This window comes from Falco cherrug, chromosome 9, assembly GCF_023634085.1.
Source record: "Falco cherrug isolate bFalChe1 chromosome 9, bFalChe1.pri, whole genome shotgun sequence".
Lineage (NCBI taxonomy): Eukaryota > Metazoa > Chordata > Aves > Falconiformes > Falconidae > Falco > Falco cherrug.
In genome coordinates, this window is record NC_073705.1 from 38,301,818 (window position 1) to 38,325,111 (window position 23,294).

The 23,294-nt window shown below is 48.3% G+C and overlaps 1 protein-coding gene across 4 annotated transcripts in view; it reads left to right on the forward strand.

Moving 5' to 3' along the window:
• Positions 1-23,294, forward strand: part of CDH23 (cadherin related 23) — a 213,404-nt gene that overhangs the window by 98,251 nt on the left and 91,859 nt on the right. For 2 of the 4 annotated variants that reach the window (XR_008733842.1, XM_055720362.1), the window contains exons 8-10: positions 2,318-2,446; positions 9,381-9,459; positions 21,367-21,479. Coding sequence is in view for 3 of the 4 variants with exons in the window: in XM_055720362.1 (XP_055576337.1) it covers positions 2,318-2,446; positions 9,381-9,459; positions 21,367-21,479 (321 nt within the window). In the remaining variant the exon portion in view is untranslated. Of the gene's footprint in view, positions 1-2,317; positions 2,447-8,623; positions 8,776-8,994; positions 9,214-9,380; positions 9,460-21,366; positions 21,480-23,294 lie in introns of those variants that run through there. The other 2 variants (XM_055720363.1, XM_055720365.1) reach the window with 2 other exon arrangements.

Sequence of the window (23,294 nt, forward strand, 5' to 3'; positions counted from 1 at the left end):
GCTCAACCTTTCAGCCCAATCCCTGCGTGTTCCAGGCTGTGGAATTTTCCCCAGAAGCTTCTTTTTTTTTTTTTTTTTCTGAAATGTACCTCATTGTGGTTTAAATACTCCAGTAATAAGAAGCCCTCTCTGTTGTTTGTTTCCTTATTGGTCTCTGTCACCAACATGCTTTCCCAAGGCATGCTGTTGAACTATCTGTCAGGTTAGAAAATGTGGGACCAAACACAAGCCCTGCTGGAAACGTGCTTTTTTTCCACGTGTCTGATTCTGGTTTCCTCAAGGACACAATGATGCCACCTTGGACCATCCAGCTCTATCTAGCCCCATATCCCAGGTGCAGTTACCAGCAAAGATAAAATGGGAGCATATCTGGTACTTGCTAATATACTCCTGGCTTCTAGTGATTTCCAGCTCAGGGAGTTCAGAGACTCAAATATTAAGTCTCTGAACTGGCCTTGATTGCAGCTGTGGGGACACCTCCTCAGCCCAGTCACAGGATGCTGGTAAGTTCTAGCAGAAAGGCAGGGAGAAGCCCCACGGCAAAGCTCCGCCTGGGAAGGAGGATGCGAGCTGCACCAGCACAGCAGGAGCTGGAAGACGAGTGTAGTGTCTTGCCTGCCTAAGGAAGAGTTTGCATGGTCCGGAGTGGGAACGGGGGGGATGGTGAATTCAGGGTGGCCGCAAGGGCTGCAAGAAGGGCTGTGGAGCCTTGATTCAAGGTAGGAGCCATTTCATCCCAGGGATGCAGGCAGCAAGAGGCTGGAAAAGGCAGCATGAGAGATGGTAGGTGAGGAAACTTGAAATGTGCTTGCTTTTCCAGTATTATCTGTAATACTTCAACCAAAATTTAAGAGGTGAAAGGGAGGGGGGGAAAAAAACATCATCTGAAGAAACGAAAGACTTCAACCTGATAACACTAACAGCAGAGTGAGAGTCGGAAATAAGCATCCATCCAGACCATAAACGCTGAGGTTGCAGGTTAAGAGGATAATGTACAAGCTGTGTTGTTGAATACGGTTTAAATTAACATTAATCTTGTGGCAATCAGTCCTTGCTGCTGTACAGAGCCATTTTGCAGAAGTGTGCAGTAACCTCTAATGGTCGCCTTTCACCACGATGCTTGATTAGGGGGTCAGAAGAGATTTATTTCCTTCCCTTCATGTGTTATCTCTTTGCTCCTACCCTTTTAGCAAAGGGCTGCGGGCATTAGGGTCACTTATGAGCACCCATGGGATGAGGCTCCAGCAAGACAAACGGTGGCATCAGGGCCCTGCCAGGGTAAGCCGTTGGCAGTACGTACTGCTGTTGCTTTGGCTGCTGGAGAAGGGTCTTGCTCTGGGAAAGTGCTTGCAGCTCCCTCCTGCTGGGTTGTGATGGAGTGGGCATAAGGGAGGTGGCGCTTCTGCTCAGAGCATTGAAGTGTTCAAGGGCCACTGGTGCTCACCATAAGATTGCTACGTGCTTGTGACCTGGTTTGCAGAGCAGGGAGGATGGCTCCCCGTCTTCCTGCAGCTGTGGAAGCAGCTTGGCTTGCGTTGAAAGGCAGCTCCTGGTTACCTTCATCCTGCCAATCTCTGCGCAAGGTGGGGAGGGAGAGGTCTGCAGCTTATTGGAGCCAAAACCATTAGCCCAATAGAAAGGACGTCGCCACTGTGAGGATGTATTTTGCAGTTCAGGTTTCCACTCCGCCTTCTGCATCAGAGCTGAGGCGTCCTGCGAAACCAGAAGCAGCGCTTGGCGTACATATCTCCTGCCAAAGCTCGGAGCAGCAAATACAGAAAAGAATAAAGCTGCAACTGCAAGGCAGCCCGCAGGGTTATGAAGAGCAGTGGAAACGTGGGGGAGCTGGTGGGCTTTGTCATGTTCCAGCTGACAGAGCCCAAGCTGTGTGGAGGCCTCAGCACTGGGGGGTATGGGATGCTCTGCTGTGATGTGCTGGTACGAGAGTCTGCTGGCAACCACACCTGGGTCTTACGGTGCAGAGGTACCATAGACTGTATCTGTGTTTTGAGGGAATTTATATTTTTAAGTATATGTTGAACAGCATTGCTTCATTTTCACCCAAAATGTGATGAAAACTAAATTGGTGCTTTCTTTTAAAGGGCTAATGCTGGAATGAAATGCATATTGTATTTCAGCTTAGAAGGAGGTACAGTGAACAATAATTCCAGCAGGTAGCTTGAAAAAGAGATGATTACCTGGACTATTAAGTTCTGGTTGGATCAAAATTTCTATGAGAGACTTGATGCTGTTAAATATTTCTATTCTTCTGATAGAAATCCTTTTTTCTCCCCACCGCAACCCTTGTTTTTTCAAGGACCAAGATAAAAACAAGCCACTGTCTACTCTGGCCAACCTGGCAATCACCATCACAGATGTGCAGGACATGGACCCCATCTTCATCAACCTGCCCTACAGCACAAACATCTACGAGAACTCACCTCCGGTAAGGGCTGCTGCTTCACTCTGGCGTGCTTGACCACAGTGTCACACCAGGGGCTGGACAGGGTGTGGGGTAGAAAGCACAAGGTGTCCCAAAAGAGCTGGAGGAGAATCTCCTCTTTGCAGAGAGATTCCTCCTTCCTTCCATCTGACATAGGCTTGCATTTCTCTGCCTGATGTTTGTGACTTGAGTGCAAAGAGGAGCCCTGTTTCCATGCTGAAGTGCAAATGCTCTGAGCTGTGATATCTTAATGGCATCCAAAAAGAGGCAAACTTTTTTCTTTCTGAAATAACGTTTCAAGCCAGCTCCAACATATTCTGCCCCTTTTTAAAAAAGGGAGCCTAAGCGAGGAGGTTTAGGAAGCCTGAAATCAGAATAGAATGTTTTCCTAACCATTTTTTCTTAAGTTTAAAAAAGGTTTTATGTTGTTTTTAGCACACAGTCCCCCTATTCCCTCCCCACAGTGTATATGCATGCCATTTCTAATAGAAAACTTGAAGAAAAATTTAAAGGTTCCTGAAATGAGGCAGTTTTGAAAATGCCAGAATCATCAGCCGTTTCAGCACTTTGAGTATTTTCCCCCAGGTTTTGCCAAATTGATCCAATCATTTTAGTTCTTCTGAAACTCGGTTTGTCAGCAAACTCGCTGTTTGTGGAAAACGTCTCCCAGTCTCTAAATACAGCAGGGCTGTTTTTCCCCTGCAGTAGACAACAGGGAGCATGGTGGGCAGCTTCAGCTTTGGGAGCTGTTTACTCTGCTCCCAGCAAGGGTGCCCAGGACCTTCAGCCCAAGCACCAGCCCTACTCAGCAGCATCTGCCTTCCCAAGGCACGGCTGTGCATCCCGTCGCTTTGTCTATAGGGCATATAGTTTTGTATATGGATGGAAAAACCTGTCCTAAAATCATGGTGTCATAGGCGTCTGTACCACACGTGCATCCCATAATGTCTCTGGTGCACTGGATCCAAAACGCCTGGTGGCTCAGTTCGTGCGGCGGTGGGGGAACTCCAGCTTGCTTCATTTTATGCCTTTTTATTGACTTTGGAGCGAAGTGCTGGCTCTGATGGCATGGAGAGTGCTGGATCGATAGGGCTGAGTCCTAGTGTCACAAATCCCACGGTCAGACAGCACGTTGCCTGTCTGCTGGCCCGAAGATCACCAAAAATGGCTTCGTGAATTACTTTCATGAAGTGAAAGTTTCAATGTGTTTTGATGCTGTTGAGATTAAGGAGTATTTCTGTAGTGGGCAGCACGACCTGCAGGGAAGAAAAAAAATGCAGCTTAGATCACCCTTAAATGGGGGCAAAAAAGCCTTATACAAAATTGTAGAAATAGAAGTCCCACAAGTATCGAAAATTACAGACTGCATCACCTTCGTGGAGTGACCTGGTATCCAGGAAATGGGATCTCTCTCAAATTAATGATATATGTTGAGGCCGAAGTTAATACACCGACAAGTACCACAGTTATTCCCCAAATGTACGCTGTTTGCAGGAGGCAAAGCAGCAGATAATCGCTGTGTAACCTGAAATAGGAAATGAATGAAGGAGTGCTCACCAAGCTGTTAGCAGCTTGCTGACAGGTTCAGAGATTTTAATTTCTCTTGGCCCCATGTGAGGTCTCCAAAGGCGTTGAGCTATCCTAGATGGGTAGGTGCCAGCAGAGAGGAGGAAGACTGCTGAACATGGGCAGTGCTTTGGGTGGTATTGCTCTCTGGTTTGGACCCAAGGTCCCATCGTTCCTGGGAGAAATCTCCACTGCTGAAATAAGGACATGGTGTGCAAGCTTGGGGTTTAGCGCGTGCATTTTTGTCTCTCCATGGGAAGTCTTCTCATCAGCTCTGCCCTACCTGCCGAGGGAACCAGTCTGATGTGCGGTGGGGAAACTGTTACCCTGCAGAGTAGCTTGGGTACCGAAAGGGTAACAGCAAATCCGGGTGGGAATTCTGGCCTTGTCCAACTTCTGTCCAAAAACAGGCTTCCAGGTCAAGCCAACAGTGTGTAGGGCATCTGTGGGTAACGTTTGACCTGCTGTTGGGCTCAGCAGGTCAGAATGTGCCTGAGACACCCCAGCCCTGAATCTGCAGAGCGGAGACTTGCTGCTTCTCCCCGTGCCTGCTCTCAGTCTCTCTTGCCTCTTTTTATCTGTAGTGCACAGCATGTCTGTGTTCCTCTATCAGTGTATCAGGCGAGAATACCTCATCTAAAGTGTATACATTACCTAATAAAATCCTTCTTATTTGGGATTATTGCATCAAATTTTAATTTCCTCACTCGAGTAACAGCATGTCAGCCGGCCCGTCAGTGAAGAGCCGATAGAAGGTGAAAAGAGTGGATAAACTGCAGCAAATTACCGCAAACAGATCTCTATCAGCCCTTTGACTGGAATTGACTGGAATTAAGAAGTGAGAAATGGGATTTTTTTTTGCCATGGCAGCTTTCTGAAGCACTCCCCCCCACCCCCTCCTCCTGCTGCTGCAACACTGGGCTGCGCTTTGCCTTTCAAGTCCCTAATCCTATAACAGAAGAAGAAGAAGGGGTGGAGGGGGGTGAGAGAGGAAAGAAGTGCTGTTGTAGCTCTTCATTTTTCTCAGGCCGGGATCTGGTGGCATAATTTAGAAGCATTTGGGGCACATGCTTATTTGGACCCTGAGAAGAAAGGAATGTCTTATCGGGCAAAGGAAGAGGACGCAGCAGGGAGAGCCCCTGCTGTCCCTGGAGCTGTTGTATCTTCTTTCTTGATGCTGTTTATCATCCCAGCATGCCTCAGACATCTCTCCCAGGGCACCTGAGCGCAACAAAGCTGCTTGCAGCTGTGGCAAACCTTGGCGGCGTTGTAGTTTTTCACCCTCAGTCTCTTTGGGTGTCTGTCCTCACGGTGGCTGTAGACCACATAGCGTTGTTGATGTTCTCCAGAGAGGTTAGTAGCGGCTGGAGGAGAGGGGCTGTTTCTCCTCGCAGGGATGCTGTTGGTCTGATGAGCCCCTGCTTTTGGACTTCAGCTGGTGCATGGTCCGAGCAGTATCGCGACTTCATTTTGGGGCTGCAAGAGGGGGGAGCCACTTGTGAAGAGGCAAGCTGAGGCCTGTGAAAGTGTGCTTCGTCTCACAGGGAGCCATGCGAAGGCAAGAGGGGGAGCAGACCCATTGGCACTTGGTCCCCAGACCAGCAGTTGTATTCCCTTGCAATAGTGTGGTACAGATATGTGTCAAGTATCATTAAAACAGTTTTAATTCTTCAGCACCATCCCCTCCTCCTCAAAAACTCCTTGGGCTGAAGAAATAATGTAGAATCAGTGCTATTTTTGCCCTAGAGTCTCAATAGCTCCGAGTTAATTCTTTCTTACAATATTTCTAGCCCATCAGTGTGAACACTTTATTAAAAGCTCAGGGTTTTATTAAAAAAGGATTGATTTACCCCTGCCCCTCTTCAAAAAAAAACCCTCAGATTTTGTTTGGATAATGTGCCATTCTTTATTTTCTTTACCTTTTTTTTAAGCATAGGCTTTTCCAGATTATTACTTTTCTAAACCTTCTTCCTCCTTCCCTAGAGGGAGAAAGTTATTCTGTTCTGGTGCTTTGGTCTATACCTGCCAGCAGAGTCTTTTCCTTGCAGCCACCGTTGTCTGTGGTAGGTAGGTGAGTTGTTACTTGTTTTAAGAAATGTCATGGATATTTGGGAGTTTCTGAGAGCTGCAGGTTCATGCCACAAATACCTGGGGTGAGCCCTGGGCAGAGGAGCTGTTTGCACTGGAAGTCAGCTTGGGGTTTCCATGAGTAAGTGGAAGCCTTGCCAGATGGGTTCGGCTAGAAACAGTGGGAGGGTCCCCTCCAGTTTAGGGGTGCAGTTGACTGCCTTAGGGAGCCAGGGCACAGAATCTCCTGCCCTTGCCGTGCCAAGACCTAGATAGCAAAAGGAATAGTGTTGTGGTCCAATATGATTTTGGAAGAGAAATTGGAAATTGTTGAGATGTGGTTGGTGAGAGGTCAGTCTTTGCCATCGTGGTATGGCCATGATCAAGGGTTTGTTTTGGTTTGGGGTGTTTTCCTGTTTCTAGTTTTTTCTCTCTGGTTAGTTATCTCTGCTGGTACAGTGGGCAAGGTGCTTCATGATCATCACAGGTACTAAAAGATTAGTATAGCATTGTATAGTGTCGTGTTTTGTGTCACATGGTCTCACTCCAACACATGCTGAATGAGACTACTCCTGTTGACTGTGCTCCAAGGCTGTCTTCATCAGTTGTTACCACCCACTACACAACCAGTAATTGCCACTAGCAACGTGGATAAACATTATGCCTATCCTGTGGCACTTGTTGAGATTCTTCCCCAGAAGGTTCAGGATTGATCCTAAGCACTGTGTAGATGCTCAGGGAAGGTGGGATCTGCCAGTCTTGGGATATTGGAAGACTTGTGAAGGAGCTGGCAGGAAGGATGGAAATCAAGCAAGATGTGAAGAGGTGACCAGGTCTCTGACGTTGCCGTGGTTCTAGGAGGCAACATCCACAAACAGAAGGGAGCTCAGCTCCACTCCAGCACATGTTTCTTAGTCACTGGTGAGGTGTGGCTCATCCCCAGGCGGGGCTTGTGGAGGAGGAGACACACAGGGCTGTAAGGAGAACGTGGAGACACAGTCTTGAAAACCAGCAGCATGGAAGCCATCATCATGGGCTTGCCCAGGACCACGTGAACCTTAGCATGCTCTGTAGCAGCCCTCATTCTTGCGCTCAGATGTCTGGATAATTTCTTTCCTATGGATGTCTTTATGGCACACACTACTGAGATACCTGAATGAGACTACTCCCTCCTACCCTCCCAAACTTTCCCTGCCACAACATCTGTGCTTACCCTTTTATCTCTCCCAGCAGCCCCTTCCCTTAGCTCCTATGGGAGGGACCTTTGCCCACAGATAAAGTGGCCACAACATCGTCGGGCTGATTGCTATTCCCCAGCCATAGCAGGAGCCCTGCCTTCTCCTGAAGCTGCCTTCCCTTTGAAATGTGCTGCACGGCAGGCAACACTTATCATTCTGTGCCGCTCCCTCGCTTTTTGACAGGAGATGAGTGAGCTGTCAGATGGACCAAGCGCCTTCACCCACCGCCTCTGCCACAGAGGAGCTCTCGCTTTGCCAGGGAGCAGAGAGGGGCTCACGCCTGCCCCATGGGGATGGCAGATTAAAGTGTGCTGGGGTAGAGCACACTGGACTGCATGCCTGTCCTTTTTTCCCCCTCCACTTTGTCTTGCCCTCCTTTCCATGTCCCTTGTTCTGCTTTCCCACCTCCTCCTTTCCAGTTTTTCTTGTGCTTTTTATCTATTCTTGCTCCTTTGGAAAGCACGGTTACTGTCAGTGATTTAGAGGCTCTCCAGTGGCTGCTGAGCCTCGCCAGCCGAGTGCTGCTCAAAGGCCAGTGACCTGGGATTTATGGCTAATGTTCTCGGTTAATAACATGGATTTACTTAAGGAGTCCATTGAAATACCCTCGGACATCAAGGAATGGGCAGTCTGCCTGGGCCCAGGAGCCGCCTTTATGGCCAGCAGTGGCCAAGCATCTCCACTGAGCCCACAGGGGCATGGCTCTGAAAGCAGGGGAAGATAGCAAGTCCCCGCTTTCCACTGGCGATGTTTCTGCAGCAGCTTTGCCTTTGGCCTTCAACTGATGGATTGCAGGGCAAATGCAACACTGCTGTCCCACTGTGCTCCTTCATTAGATATGCAAACGTCTCTGTCGACATTTCCTTTGAGGGCAAAAAAAGCCCCGACAAACCTTGCTTCTTTTCTCACTGTTATTAAACCAATGAAAACAGGAACAGCTGAGCTGTAAATTTTTTCATGCTACATTAATTATGTGCATGTGCATGTGTTTTTATTCACAAGGGCTCACTGCAGTGCAGTGGGGGAAGTACGGCTTACAGAGTTGACATAAGCGCATGATGTTTGCATTTAAAGAACTCAATAAGAATTTTGGGTCAGTTTTATGGTTTTCATTGGTTTGGGGGGGGACTTTTGGCCTTGTGGACCTTTCTGCTGGGCTATAAGAAACAGGTCTGTCATGCAGGATGAAGGATGAGCTGGGTGAGCTGGCAGCTGCAAGAGCTCCTGTCTGTGGGCAATCCCCTGTTCTCAGCATCTGTCTAACCCTCCTCCTGCTTAAAGGTTTCGATTCAAATCTCTGCAGCTCGCTTAGCTACACAGCTGGATGCCGATGGCCAGTGTGAGTGTCCCTTGTTGCCTGGCATGCCTCATTTGAAGAACACAGGGGGAGAAGAGGAGCAGTTGGAACTGGGAAGCCAGCAGTAGATCAAACTGGTGTAGCAGCCAGTGCTGAAGGTCATGGTGAGAGGGAATTGTTGCCTTTGGCTCTCAAGGGACTATAGAGTGAAAATCTCTGTGGCAGAGGAGCATATGCTTTTGCCCGTGTAGCTGCGATGCTGTGAGGAGGCATGTCCTGGCTTTGGCAATGCTGCACCTTCAGTTCCTCCTTCCTCTTCTTCCTCTAGCACTGATAGCTGTGCTTATCACACTGACCTTGCTTCAAATCCTCCTCCTCTGCAAATCCTCCTCCTCTGGGCAGGGGATGAGCAGCACAGTCTGGTGGTGCTCTTTCCAGTCCCTACAGAGACTTGCCCTCGTACAAACCTAACGCAGAGTCAAGCTCATCCTGCTCAGTGGTTCAGTTAGAAGACATGTTGTCCTGGTCATGCCTTCAGCATCACCAGCTGCATCCTGGGGCGGGTTAGCAGAGTTTTGCAGCTTGCACAAGAGTGATGAGCGGTAAGCCTGAACTGCCCCAAGAGGCAGGTGGTGCAACTTTTCTGTGACATGCCTTGTCCTTGGACAGGTTTTCCTAAGCCCAAGGTAAAAGGTGCCATGCCTTGGTAGGGAGCCCCAGCAGTGCTTGGTCAGCGTGGCTGTTAACGTGTTCTCCGCTCCCTCCCCAGGGTACCACCGTGCGGATGATAACAGCGATCGACCAGGACAAGGGCCGTCCCCGTGGCATTGGCTACACCATCGTCTCGGGTAAGTCATGGGGGGACACAGTGGGGAGCCCAACAGGCGTGGAGGATGGAGCTCTGCAGTAAGTCTTTGTACGTTCCCTGCCTGGGAAATCACATTTGGCTAAGTTTTTCCTTGGCTGTACTGCTTGCTGTTCTGATTCAGCATTGCTAATTACTGTAGTCTACTGCTATGGCTGAAAGCTTTTACCCTTCCGAAAAGCCTTCTCTGTGTTCAGCGCTGTCAGAGCACCTCGTTTATGGCATCTCCCTTTCCTCAAGCAGCTGATGTTATTTGTAAAAAATTTGACAATATCCGATAGTGAGACCTTTCAGGCCTAATGATGAGGCACAAGCAGCTCCGCTTCACACAACGCCATGGAGGAGACCTGTAAAGAGCTGGGTGTAAAACTCTCACTGGCGGTGCAGTGGTTATTGTTTAGGGAGAGAATGGGACTGATTACGAGCTGAATGGCTCCTGGTGGTTTCCGCAGTGTTTCCCAAAAGCTTCCATGCTGAGGGCTGGCCTCCCAAAGCATTGCCAGTGCTTTGCAAGCTGGGAGGCAGGGGGGCTAGAGAATGAAGCTTAATTAAAGCGGTGGAGGGTTTCTGCCTTCTGACAGGTACATGTGATAATACTGCCTTTGCGGACTGGCTCTGAAGCCTGGGGAACCCTTCCCAGCATCTGTGGGTAGCTTGCTAAAACTGGTGTAGCCAGACACCTGTGGATCCTTGCTGGGCGATGCTTGGCTCCTTTGGGTCCATAGATTGTGGGTGACTTCTGATGGTAAAAGAGCCAGGCGCAGGGCAGGGTGGTCTGTGCAAGTGTTTCCAGATAAAATATAGCTGCATTTTGGAAAGGTCAATTTTTGGAGCTGGACCCATCTTGTTTTAAGATGCCTTGAGGTCAGCGAGCCCCTGCCATATTCAAGGCAGACTTGGATTCTTGCTGGCCTGCACTCAGGTGCTGCTTTGGTGGGGCTGTGCCCCAGGAACAGGCTAGTCAAGTTAGCCCAGGAGTGAGGGACCAGCTTGGTGGGTCTGGGTTGTAACTCTATTTCTGGCATTTATTTGGGGAGGGGATCTTCACAGCAAGAAATGGCAGCAGTGCCTCCTCTCCTCACTGTGTCACGTGCTTTGGGTGCTGGCTGGCAGCTCCTTTGAGCTACACGTGCAGAAATAATTTCCCAGTTTCTCTTTCTTAAAGCCCAGCCATTTCAAATGTTCTTTTAATGAACCTCCAGGGTCAAGGTGATTTCACTCTGACTTTCAAGTCCACTGATCCCAACTGCAAGTATCCAGGTCAGTCTGCCTTTGAAGATGCAAGGATTATTTATTCCTCTTAATTCCCTCTGCAATTTATTCTAATGTTCCCCCGGCATGAATTAAGTGAGAGATTCCCCCCCAACTGTGGGTATCAACTGGCCAAAGCACAGAAGGGACTTTCTTTTGGCTGACACAGGCCCTTTTTCAAGGGAGACTGAAATCTCAAGCTAATTTTGCAGAGGCCACTGAACTACTGTAAAGATGGTAAAAGCCTTCAGCTTACAGCAGCCTCACCTAGCTCAAAGCCTGAAGATGGTTAGCAGCTGGGAAAATCACTCTTGTCTTGTTCATACACCTTCCTTTGTGTATCTGCTGGTGGCCACTGCCGCTGTTTCTGTTTCAGTATGGGTTATGTTGTAGGTATCTAACTTTCCTTTTTCAGCACTGGTGCAATACAAACAGCTCTGAGTTTCCAGGAGCCTTTATTTGACGGCTTAAACCTTTTTAAATAGAAGAAAACATGCAGACTATAGAGGGTTAATTTGCTAAATGTATTAATCCACTCATGGTCACAACAGGCTTTCTGCTTATCCAGTGGTCAAGGAATCAGGAAAACAAAACTTTGGACCCTGGATTTTTACCTGCAGTGTTCATGCATGCTCTTATTGTCACGTCTATCTTTGTTTTTCCTGCGAAATAGCCATGATGTCCCTTTGTGAGCATCCCCCACATAGTGCCAGGGTAGCTGTCAGCCTGGCCATTATGGCCAGGCAGGCAGGATGGTGGAAGGGAGCCAGGCATGCTCCAGGAGCCTGGTGGTGGTGGGGTGTGGGGTGACAGGCAGGCAGATCAGTGCAAACAGCCTCGCATCTGCTTGCGTATGCCAAGAGCTTAATCCCTGCTCCCGGTCCTGCCTGGTGGGGGGCAGCTCTCATATCGGAGAATCAGGCAGAACACATCAAAGAGTGATTAAACTGCTTTGCATTATTTATTTATTTTTTTGCCCAAACATGAGAATTGCAGAGTATTTTTGTAACTGGCCGGGAGTCCTGCTCCTGACGGCACCAGCACCTTGCAGAGCAGTGGTGCTGGGAAGGATCAGCCTGTGGATGGACTGAGGGACAGCTGCAGACACTTGCTGTCACCTCCTGCCCATCCTCACCCTGCCTCTAGCTTAAGGCAGAGGTTTCCAAAATCCCTGAAGCCAGGCTTCAGGATGCTTTGCTTCCACCTTGAATTGAGTTTGCTACCAGAGCCAGAGTTCTCCAGCTTTGTTCAGCTGCCGGACTGTGGCCAAGGTGCATGGCTGAGGGCAAATTTTAAAGAAAACATGGTTGTGGGGCAACCAGGTTTTTTTCTGAAGTCAGTAGGGCTGTGAGCGCCTCTTCCACTCTGCTTAAGGCATTCTCTTATACTTTGCTTTTGAAAGATGTTACCTTTGAAGTCTGAGAGTCCAGACACAGGAACCAGTAGCTAGTGTGCTTCCAAAATCCTGTTCACCCAAGGCAAGTGATTCTTTTTTGGTAGGCAGGTAAAGCCTAATTAATTTGTCATTATCCTCAATCACAATGGTAAAGGTTAGTGAGCAGATTTTGTGCCTGAGCTGGTAAATTTTTATGACAATTTTGCAAAAAAATGGCCTAACATATGGGAACGGGGAAGCAAATTAAATTAGAAACTGACTGTATGCAAAAGTGAAAGTGGCTGGTGGAGGTCTTAATTATACCTGGCTCTTCAAGCTCCTTTCTGTGAGGGGAGATGGTGGTGATGCTGTTCCCGTTTCACGGCTGGGATGGATGCTGCCTCTGCCCAGCTACCCCAGGTCTTTGGGCACAGGGCTTGCACGTGGCTGGTCAGATTTTACCATCTGGGGTTGAATATACAGCAGCGAGAGAGCTAGAAAGCAGCCTAGCCATTTGTCATTCCTTTGGTATTAATATCTAAAGCATTGGTATGATTTGGAGGTGGGGTATAAAATTTAATTTGGAATTGCCGGTGTCCTATTCAGCTCTATCCCTCGGGTAGCTGAGCCTCGGGATATACTGCAGCAGCTCTTATTTATACAGCTATCTCCAGCACAAGGTCCTTCTGTGGCAGGAAAACAATAAAACTAAAAGATTAACCATAACCACATAAAATAAGACTTAAGATCTAACTTTATGCTGCCAGCTTACAAAGCTGTTAAGCCTGAAGTAATGGAGAGGCACTGATCTAGCGGTGTCATGGCTTTGGCTAGTTGTCCTGCCAGGGATGAGCCTGCCTGCTGCCTGCCTGCACTGGGAATCATTTCCATGTCTTATAGGGTGAAGCCATTCAGTTGTTTCTCCTCCTTCCTTTGAATCTGAGGTTTCAGCCCCACGTATACCTGTGCTTTTTCGACCCACACTTTGCCAGGAGTGGGATCGCTGCCCTGCAGAAGGCCATTTGGAAAAGAAATCCAAATGGAGGCCTCAGGATTCAAGCCCCTTGTGCGACAGGCTGGTTGGTGCCGGGGCTGTCGTGGCTCCAACCGGTGTTTCTGCTGCTTTTCTCAGGTGAAAAGGAGGGTGCAGGCAGCAGCGGCCAGTGCTCTGCAAAGCCCTCCCTCCTCATTCCCTGGCTGCTTTGACAGGTTGGAGATGCTCAGCTGCTGAGGTCAGGACTCTGTTTGAAGGACAGATAATTAATCCAGCAAAGTAATCCACAGTTCCTTTTTGGCAGATTTATGGAGATAGCCTCTGTACCGGGGACTCTGCCTCATCATCTTTCATTTCCCAGGCAAAGCGAGTGTCTTGTTGTATAACACGACCTGTTCTAGATAAGGCTTTTCATTTAGGGGAACTCTCTGGTCTAACAGAGATTGATTTTCCCATTGGAAATCGGAGAGGCCCGGTGCTCTCAGCAGGATCAGGCCTGCAGACGGCAGTGTGTTTTCACATTTGCTGCTGCTGCACATTGCCTGGGTTGTGGGGAATCCTTTGGCTCTTTGAGAGAAGGATTTTCCTCGTGAATTAAATGGCAGTTTAATTAATAGGCAGAAAGGGACTTTGGCCTGCGAGCTCTTGTTAAGAAAATATATTGTAAGATTACAGTCTCGCACTTTGCTCACTAGCAGCAAACCTTGGGTTTCATTTATTTCCAGGACAGTCAGGAGGCTTCACGTCTCCTGGCACGAAGATGTGAAGGTGACCTGTGCAACTTGGGCAGGCATCAAAAGGTTAAACCAGAGGAAAGGGTCCTGGGGCTCTGCAAGATGCCTGAACTTCAGTCTCTGCCTGCCTGACATGTTTCAGGTGTGGTGATGGATGGGCAATGGGAGATTGCACAAAGGCAATCCATACGTCCTTCCTGAGCCTTGGAAAGTCCTGCAGGGGAAGAGAGGGGAAGGAGTGTGGGGCTTTTGGTCCTCAGGGCTCTTCACAAACCCTTAGGGCTTTTTTTCCCACCCCCACAAAGTTGATTGTTTTAGGAGACTGATGCTATTTCTGGCAAAGCATTCTCGTGCATCCCAAGGGAAGCATGAATTAAAAATCATTATTTGCACAACATAATAGAAGCGTGAGTTACCAAAGCAAGAGGGAAATGTGTCTGAAAAGAGTTGTTCTTTGTCTGTCTTCTGGTTTTCCTGCTAAGGAATAAAATATCATATATATATTAAAAAATGTAAAAATCGGTGCAGTAGCTCTCAGACCATGTTTCACATGGTCTTAACAGATCTGGAGTCCCCCACTGCCTGCCTTTTGGAAGCACAGCACAAGCCCTTGAGGTAAGGTTAAGTGGCCGAAGAGCTCTCCCAGCCCTTAGCTGCTGGCACATCCCTTCACATTTTGACCTGACTTAATAAAGCAGGCAGGGCAAAGCAAACCACTTCCCTGAGTCCCTTAAACTGGACATCAGAGAGCATCCTTGGAAACAGGACCTGCTAATTTAAATATTCCATTGCCAGTTGGCCTACACCGCACCGGCTTTTTCCCCCCATTTGGATCACTCGGAGAACTACTAGGGTGTTAAAGTCCTCATAAATTACACCTGCTGGGAGGGCCTTCCAGGGTGATTTAAAGGCAGTCATCATAGCAGAACATTTCTGTAGGAGGACATGCTGATGGGTGGAAAAGTGCTTCACACAGAGTTATTCATCAAAGGCTGTTTTTCCCACCCTGCCAATGCAAGGGGATGAGACAGCACAAAGAGATGGTGGCTGTGGCCACAGCCCTCTTTTCTTGGCTCAGTTGCTCCCCATCTTCCTCGCCTCTGCTAATGATGCTTCATCGTCAAGTTGGCATCTTGCTTTGGCTCCCTGGCAATCCAGAAATCACTGGAAAGAGAGACAGTTGGGATAATGGTTTGCATGGCAGGTGGTTCCCCAGCAAATGGCCTTCAGTAATTAAAACTATACATTCCTGTTTATGTGTAAATATGAAACAAAAGCATATTTTTGGTTTAATTTCTGAGACTTCCTGTTTCACTTCCTGGGATTTAATGTGTATTCAAGGTGTTGGCAACTGCTGGAGAAGAATGAACTATGCTGTCTCCGTTCATGTTGGGGCTAGAGAAAACAACTGGTTCTGAGATGTTTTCTTAACAGAAGATTTTTCTGGAAGATGTCGAGCCTGGAGATGTGGGGTTTATGTTAAAAGCTGATTCAGACTTGTTACCGGGCATATTACAGCGTACTCCTTTCATGTTCTTCCTGACGAGTCTGCCTACTGCTGTGGGAGAGGCAGGAGAGGTGATTTGTGGGGTTCTCAAGCCAGCCCAGGCACAGTAGCTGTTAAGAAAGTGCCAATTTTATGCGTATGCATCCTTGGGATGCAGGCTGAGAGTGTGTTCTGCAACTGCTGCTCCGAGGTAGTGATGCCGGGCAGCCTGGACCAGCCTGTTCTGTCTGGGAATGCACACTGCCTTCTGCACCGTATTTATTAGGACAAAATCCTCTGCAAGCTCAGGTGGAAGGTTAAAGTGTTGCGTTTACAGAAATGAGTGAAATAAACACTTATGGTAGTTTTCCCTGCATTGCTCCGCTGCCTTGACTCACAATCCAGCTGTTGGCTGCTCTCCCGTAGCAGGTTTTAGGGTTAGTTTCATGGAAAGAGGAAAGGCTGGGAAATAAAAAAGGCAAGCCAGGCAGTGCTGGTGATTTGCCTTCCCTTTGAGCCACTGAGCACATTTTAGATGACATGGGGGAATGGTGCTTGTCGTCCAAGACTCAGCATCCTTTCGTGTGATGAATTACACTCAGAACAGGAACCTTTAAACTCTGCAGGCTCTGTTCTCCTCTCTGATACTCATCCACAGCTCCTGGTGGCTTCGGGAGGGGGATTGCACCTTGGGTGATAAATCTCTCCTTTTATTTTCTCGTACTGTACATTTGGTTCTAAAAAAGGGAACCATGCGAGCATTTAATCTGAGCTTCTTTTGTGGCTCTGCAAGATCAGAAATTCTGCCAGTTGTGCTAGAACGGGCAATTAAATCTTTTGGGGAAGATACTAAAAATGCCTGTTTGCAGAGCAGGCGTATGCGGAGGAGTGCCGGCACGCGGCTTTTGGCCTTGAATCAGTTGTCCCAGAGAGCTGCATCTTCTGAGAAGAAGAAAAAAAAAGTCCAGTGCAGAAGAAATGGGCATTGTTTTCTAGAGCATCTTGATTTCACGCAGAGCAAAGAAATAAAGCTCAGGTTGTAATAACCCCTTTTCCTTTGGAAATAACTTGTTCCCTCTGAATTTAGGTGTGGGGCAAGGTATCTGCCCTGGCGTGCTTCCCTGCATGTTGCACAGGGGCAAAAACTCAAGGTGAAGAGCAGCGAGGTGGTCACAGCAGCTGATGGTCTATTTATATGATGATAACTGTGTCTGTTGCTGACTCTATGAACCACATCCAACAGCATCTATTTCGGTGCCGAGGAGCCCTGACGGAGCACATTTTGATTAATAAATTATCTGGTGCAAGGTGTGTGATGGGTTCCCCTTTCACATCTCATGAAAGTCATCCGCTCCAAGTTCAGCAGCTTAGCAAGCCCGGTGCCTTTCGAGGATGTGCCTCCCTGATACAAATAGCCCTTTGCGTAGAGGTGGGTGGGAAAATTCTCCTTCATGGGGGAATCATCTTCCCCTAGCTGACAGGTAGCTCTTTGCTAGAGCTGGGCAATAGCTCCATCTCTCCCTCCTAGGGATTTGAATGATGCTCAAAGGCCAAAGCGGTAGGGAGGAAGGGGGAGACATCAGTGCCTTTTTTTTTTTTTTTTTTTTCTTCTCCTTTTCTTCCCCCTCCCCCCCACCCCCGGGTTTGAGCCGGTATTTTTAATGGCCTTTTTAAACTATGAGAGCATTCGCTGAGGGCAATTAAACATTATGGCCCTCATCTATAAAACCCCTTGTTATAGCAGTGTTTCTCCAAAATTATGCCTATGCCACCATCCGTTCCTCAATGAGCCTAGAAAAACACTCTGAATGGGCTACTGTGATCCATCCCATTGCTCCCAACCCAGCGCTGCATTGATTCTGGTCTTCCCGCTTCCCTGCCTGGCCGCACTTGGATGTAGGAGCTGCTGTCCCCATACCTGCACATGGACAGAGGGATGGGAAAGGTTTCCTTCTGTTTTTACCTATGTCATAACAAGAAACTGGGCTTGTATGTCCTGAGCAAGCTTGTTCCTCACCAGGTGAGAGCAATGAGTCTGCCAGAAGTACGTTTATATTGCTGTCTTAGAATTAATTCTCTTTTTTGTTGTTGTTCTTGCCTTGCCTCTGTCTTTTTGAGTATTTAAAAACATTGTCTGCTTTGATTTTCTTCTCTCTGCACTCCTTTTCACTGCTCAGCCTTTCCCTTCCCATCCTTGAATTTCTGCCCAGCTCTGACTCCTACCCTGGGTCTCTCTCCTGCTGTCCCCTGCCTTGCACTGTATCCAGCTCTATAGGTTTGCAGCGGTAGCAGAGAGGTAGAAGTGGAGCTTGCCTTCCCACAAGGTGTCCCACACCAGTGGATGCCACCTCCTAGACAGCATCACATTTATTTTCTGCTCCCTGCCCTGCTTTTCTTAAGGCCATTTTTGCTTTGCCTGCTCTGTGCCATGGAGCTGGATTGCCTGGGGTCTGTGAATGCGCCACATCCTCGTCGGGAAGTCTCAGTTTAGCAGAAGCCAGAGTGTGGTCTTGGGCTCCCTTCTCAAACCAGAGGCATGGAAGTGAAGTCCTTGGTTTTCATCTAGAAATGCTTCGGTGGTTCAGACCAGGCTTCAGGCTAGGCAATAGATGGCTCAAGCAGGGACACGTCCAGCAGCTGCTAACTCTTGAGCCAGGTGAGCAATTGTTTCATTGCCTGATGTGGAGCAGAAGGATGCGTGTGCCATGGTACAAGCACTGCTCATGAAGAAAGCATGTGAGTGGGACACAGAGGAGGGAGGGCAGTGGGGGCCTTTCTTTTGAAGGTCACTTGGCTTTCCTGTCAAGTGTGGCCACAACAGTTGCTGTCTGTGCCATTATAACAGTTTGCAGAGTGCAAATTTGGAGACAGAAAAGTCTGTGCCATTCTGTGTCCTCTGAGAAAGAGTATTATCTGGGGATCTCGACTGGGTTTGAAATCCCTGCGGAGGTGCTCCATCATCCCCTTTCTGTTCTCCATCTCACGCCTGTGCGCTGTGGTATTGCTTCAAACCCATGGCGAGCAAACCACAGTCTGCTCTGTTGACATGCCTGGCAGGCAGTGCTGGCCACTGGCCACACAAGCCATCAGCTGGAGCGTTGGGGCAGCACGACGAGAAGCTGGCTCAGCTCATGGCATCCACCTGCCTCCGAGGCCACCTTGGGCACAGATGACTGCGGGTGTCCGGCTGGGAACTTGCAGGAGGGAGTAAGCGCTGGGAAGAGTGGTGAAGCGGACAAGTGGGTTGAAAGCTGACAGCCAGTGTAGCCATTTGCACCAGCAGCTGCGGACTAAGCTGTGCTTAACCTGGGCTTGGCTACTTTGTGGGCCAGGAAGATGGCTGAGAGGTAACAGAAGAACCAGGGTGAGCGGAGAAATTATACAGAGGGGGAGGGAATAAGAGACTGGGGGGAGGGAAAGACAAAATTGGCTATTTTTCCCCCACCGTATCTTTTTTTCCTTGCTCTGAGGAAAGTGAAGATATGTGAAGATGATTAGAGAGATTTTTGCAAAGAAAGTGTCTTGGGGGAATGTGCATTGTTCGGCAGTGCGAGTACTTCAGTGGGGATCACTGGTCAGAGGAATAATGAAGCGGTGGTTGGAGAGGTATTGTAGATGAAATTATGAAAGGCCTCTGAGGGACGAGTTTGGAGACACCTCTTTCCCTTCTGAGGCTAATTTGCAAAGCTGGCAATTCTGTGCTAGCAGAAAGGCACCCCGGAGGGCGTCAGATGCATATCTGCCATCTGAGCGATGTTGGGGAGGCTGAGCTAGAGAAAAGCCTCTGATGTGCAGCCTAGAAGGGTATTTGGGTCCCTAATTTATTCATCCATCCTTCAGAAAATGACTGTGGTCATATATGAAACGCACAAGCATTTTTAGGACACGTTGCTTAGTGCTGTGTTTAGTCCTTTGTGTCAAATTCCTGCTCTCTTGACCTATTTCCAGGAAAATCTGTTGGTCCTCATGTTTAGATTCCTGTTAGCAGAACAGTATTTTGTGATTAGAAAGGTATTTTATTACACTTTATGTTAGGGGGAGTGTACCAAGATTGCCCTGATGCATAAACTTTGCCATGGCAACATGGCATCCTAGAGCATTTAAATCCCTTGCAGCACAATTCAATACATCTTGTGCAGTGTCCTTCAAAGCTGGTATCTGAATAAGTCTCCTGAAGGGTCAGCTATAAATTACAGAACAAAGGTGGGAAGTCAAGATGAAAAGAAGGGAATCGTCCGAGGGAGGAGACTAGAGATCTTCATGTATGGCAGCAAAAGTTAGATTAAAAAAAAACCCACAAGGCTGCTACTAATGTTTTAAGTAGCCATGCATCAGTTCATTAAGCTGGCTAGCAGTCAGTGTACCATTTCAGATGGAGAGAAGAGAGGACCAAGGACAGGAATGGGAGGCATTCAGTCCAAGAGGAAGATATAAAAACTTGGTAATGGGGGAGAAAGGTGTTATGTCACTTCGGGCTCTGGGAGAGAGAGGAGATGCTGGCAGCCAGCAGCTAATGAAGGCCAGGTGGCTCCTGGCACTGGGAGGGAGGAGAGAGCCTGGAAGCTTTGGCCATCCTGCAAAAGGTGCAGCCATGGTTAAATGGAGGTTTGGAACAGAGTGAGGTAGATTCTGAGTTATGTGAAACAACTTTTTGTGGCAGCAGATCTGTCTTGCAGCTCCCTTCCAGGGAAATGACAAATATTGTGTGTGTTTCATTCATGCTGAGATATATTGAGAAGACAGGAGTATTTTTATTTTTGTCTGGGATTAATATAGCATACCTGCAGGGTTTCCTCATTCCCGTTTGGGGCTGGATCAGGGGTTTCTGCATACTGTGAGACGACGGAGTGGCGTGGGTGGCCATATGCCTGTGCATAACCTCCTTGGTCATCACTAATTCAGCAGACACCTCTGGTATTGTGTCAGGCTGGCATCAGGTATCCCAGGCTCCACATACCGACTGCTTTCTTTTGTCTGGCTGACAGGAAAAGCACCTGGGACTGTCCCAAGGGCATTCCCAGTGCAGGACATTTATCTTTTTAGCATCTGCTGGCCATGAGAGTCAAGGGTTGTCTTAATCCTTTCTGGGTGTCTAATTCCAGAGGAGCAGTCACGCTCAGGATAGGATGGTCCGTGGAGGCAGCACAGCCCTCCATGCCGCCCTGTTTCATTGCTTGCACCTAAGGACTGGCACAGAAGCCAAATTTGGCTCAAGTAAAGGAAGGCAAGGCAGCTGCATGGGGTCAACACATCTGGCAAGAGCATAAAAGCAGGGCAAGTACCTGTAATACTTACTCTAATGCTCTCCCTGGCTCCAAATATGTCCAGCTGAGAAAATTCCTGAGCTTCTCTGTTATTTGATGGATTTTTTTTCTTTCATTAACCTCCCCAGTCTCTCCTTGAATAAGTATGGACATTTATCATCTTCAGCATCTTCTGGCAAGAGGCCGCACAGTTAAACTACCGCTTGTTACATGAAGAATTACTTGTGAGCTTGGTCTGTCTGTGCCTTCCTCTGATTAACCTGGACTGATTTCCCGTAACTCTTGTATTTTAAGAAAGAGGCCATGCCTACCTCAGGGAGATGGTGGGCATGCAAATGCAGGTGGTTGTTCGGAGGGGAGCACCTGGATTCAGCCCTGGTTTCGGCTGTGCTGTTGCATATTTTAATAACTAAAACCCTTTGAAACTCTTCAGCTGCCTGCAGCATTCACAACTGTATCGACTGTTGAAAGGAAAGCACTGTTTTGAGCCCTGAGCTGGGACAGGTGTGAGGAGAGGAGGACTGTTACAGCCATTACATTTTAAAGCACATTGAGATAATGTGCGAGGTTCACAGAGCCCGCTGCAGCCTGTGCCCAGCTTGGAGCTCCTGGCCTGGCAGCGGATTTGCTCTGTAAAACCTCTCTTTCAAGCACTGGGTCTGGTCATGCATAAAGACTGGCAGAAGAAGCTCATGTCCTCCTGTTTCCCCCTCTGTGTTACCCCCAGCACCATTCAGCGTCGGCTGTCCCAGCTGGTCTGTTCACACTGCCTGATATTTTTCCCAGGTAACACCAACAGCATCTTTGCACTGGACTACATCAGCGGAGCCTTAACCCTGAATGGGCCACTGGACCGGGAAAACCCCTTGTACAGCTCTGGATTCATCCTCACAGTGAAGGTGAGACCGCCTCCATCCAGGAGGCACACCAGCAGAGCAGGGTGGGGAGGGCATCCTGCTCAGGGACAACTCTTTCAAGAGGTGGAGGTGCAGACCTGGGACATGTTGCTCCCATCCGTAGCTGTGACGTGCTGTTCCCTGGCCAAGCCAAGCATGATATTTAACACAACCCCTTTGTATGGTGGCCCAAAACATGGTTGCCTCTATATGGATGTATAAAGTCATTTTTGGTGCCCTGCCTGGTCTCCAACTAGATCTGCCTGCAGTTGTATCTCCTGGCAACATGGATGCACCCTGGGATTGCATGAGGCACCTACGTTCACACACCTGAATTGTGCCCACTTGTGCCTATTTCCCACCCTTCCCCCCCAAACCCCCAGAAAAACAAGTACATTTTGTCATTTCACCAGGCAGTGGTGTAACAGGGCATCAACTGCATCTACCCAGCACAGGCAGGCACAGTGAGGGAGTGATGCTGAAAGTTGCCTCGTCAAGAAAAGGCACTGGAGCGTGGTCTTCCAGCCCCACCTGAGAGCAGCTTCCCAGCTCTGCTCACAGCCCTGTAATTAAAATCAATACCAAGCTGGGCAGCTGGTTGGAAACACATTTAGAAGTATAGATTCTGCTGGGCCAGGGTAGGGAAAAATCAGCATTGTAGGAAGGGTCATTGATTGGGAGGGCAGCAGCCAGCACATCGCCTTCTCATTTGGGCAAGTGCAGTACTTTGTCGGGAGTCAAAGAGACAAGGAATTACAGCACGGGTCGTACTGTGGGGCTTTATGCATGGGGAAGAGATCCGCATCCATCCCTGGTATCTCTTGGTTTGGGCTTTTATAGTTTCAGTTCAGCAGAAATCGAGACAAGGAAAATACTTTGTTTTTAATAGGGACAAAAATATCTGTTTAATCTTGGAAAGGTTTGTGAACCTGAAAACTTGCCCGTTTTCCTGCCTGCATGATAATGGAGTTCCAACTCCATTTCTATTGATCTGATAGATTTTTATTTTCTCTCCCCACAAACTTTGCATCCTCCCGCAAATGCCAACTCTCTGCGTCCCGTATCCCTAGGACCCAAAATGTTCTCTGCTGCTCTCATCCTGGAGCATGCAGTGAAAATACAGCTGGATTGCTTCTTGTTCAGATCAGCCTGTTCTGCTGTTGTGTGCAGAAGTGGTGAATAGCAATGAGCCATGTGGGTCGTGTTAGCGTTGCTTTTCTGTGCCCACAGCAAAGCAAGATTATCCAAAGGACAGGAGGAGGGACTTTTCTTGAAAAGGCTGTTTCACAAGTCTTGCTTCTCTGGCAATAAAAACTGCACTCTTTCCTTTTGGGAAAGCAAAATTAAAGTGATTCTTGAGACAGAGGTGTGATATGGAGTCATGACTCAGCTCTGTATTTAGACACATGTTGCCAAACCTATTTTAGGGTCTAAATCTTGTTTTCCTCTGTTGCCCTACTTTTCTGTCCCTTCAACAGCATTATGGTAGTTAGCTCCCTGCTCCTGGTCCTACCTCAGAAGATGGCAGAGGAGAAAATAGGAGTGCTCTTCACTCCATCGTGGCTTCCCTTATTTTGAGGACTGTCCCCCACATCTCACAAGGCAATTTTCTGGTTTAAATGCTTGTGGCGGGGAAATCACCTACTCCTCCCCTAGCATGACTCTGAGCCCTGACAATTTGTTACATGATAGGGGCAAGTGAGAACCTGGCCGAAGCCATCCCAAGGGAGATGTTAAACCGCTGGGAAGGCTTGCAAGAGTGCTGTGAGTCTGATGTGTGGGTGATGGAAGAGCTGGGTCAACATCCGTGTGTGTGCG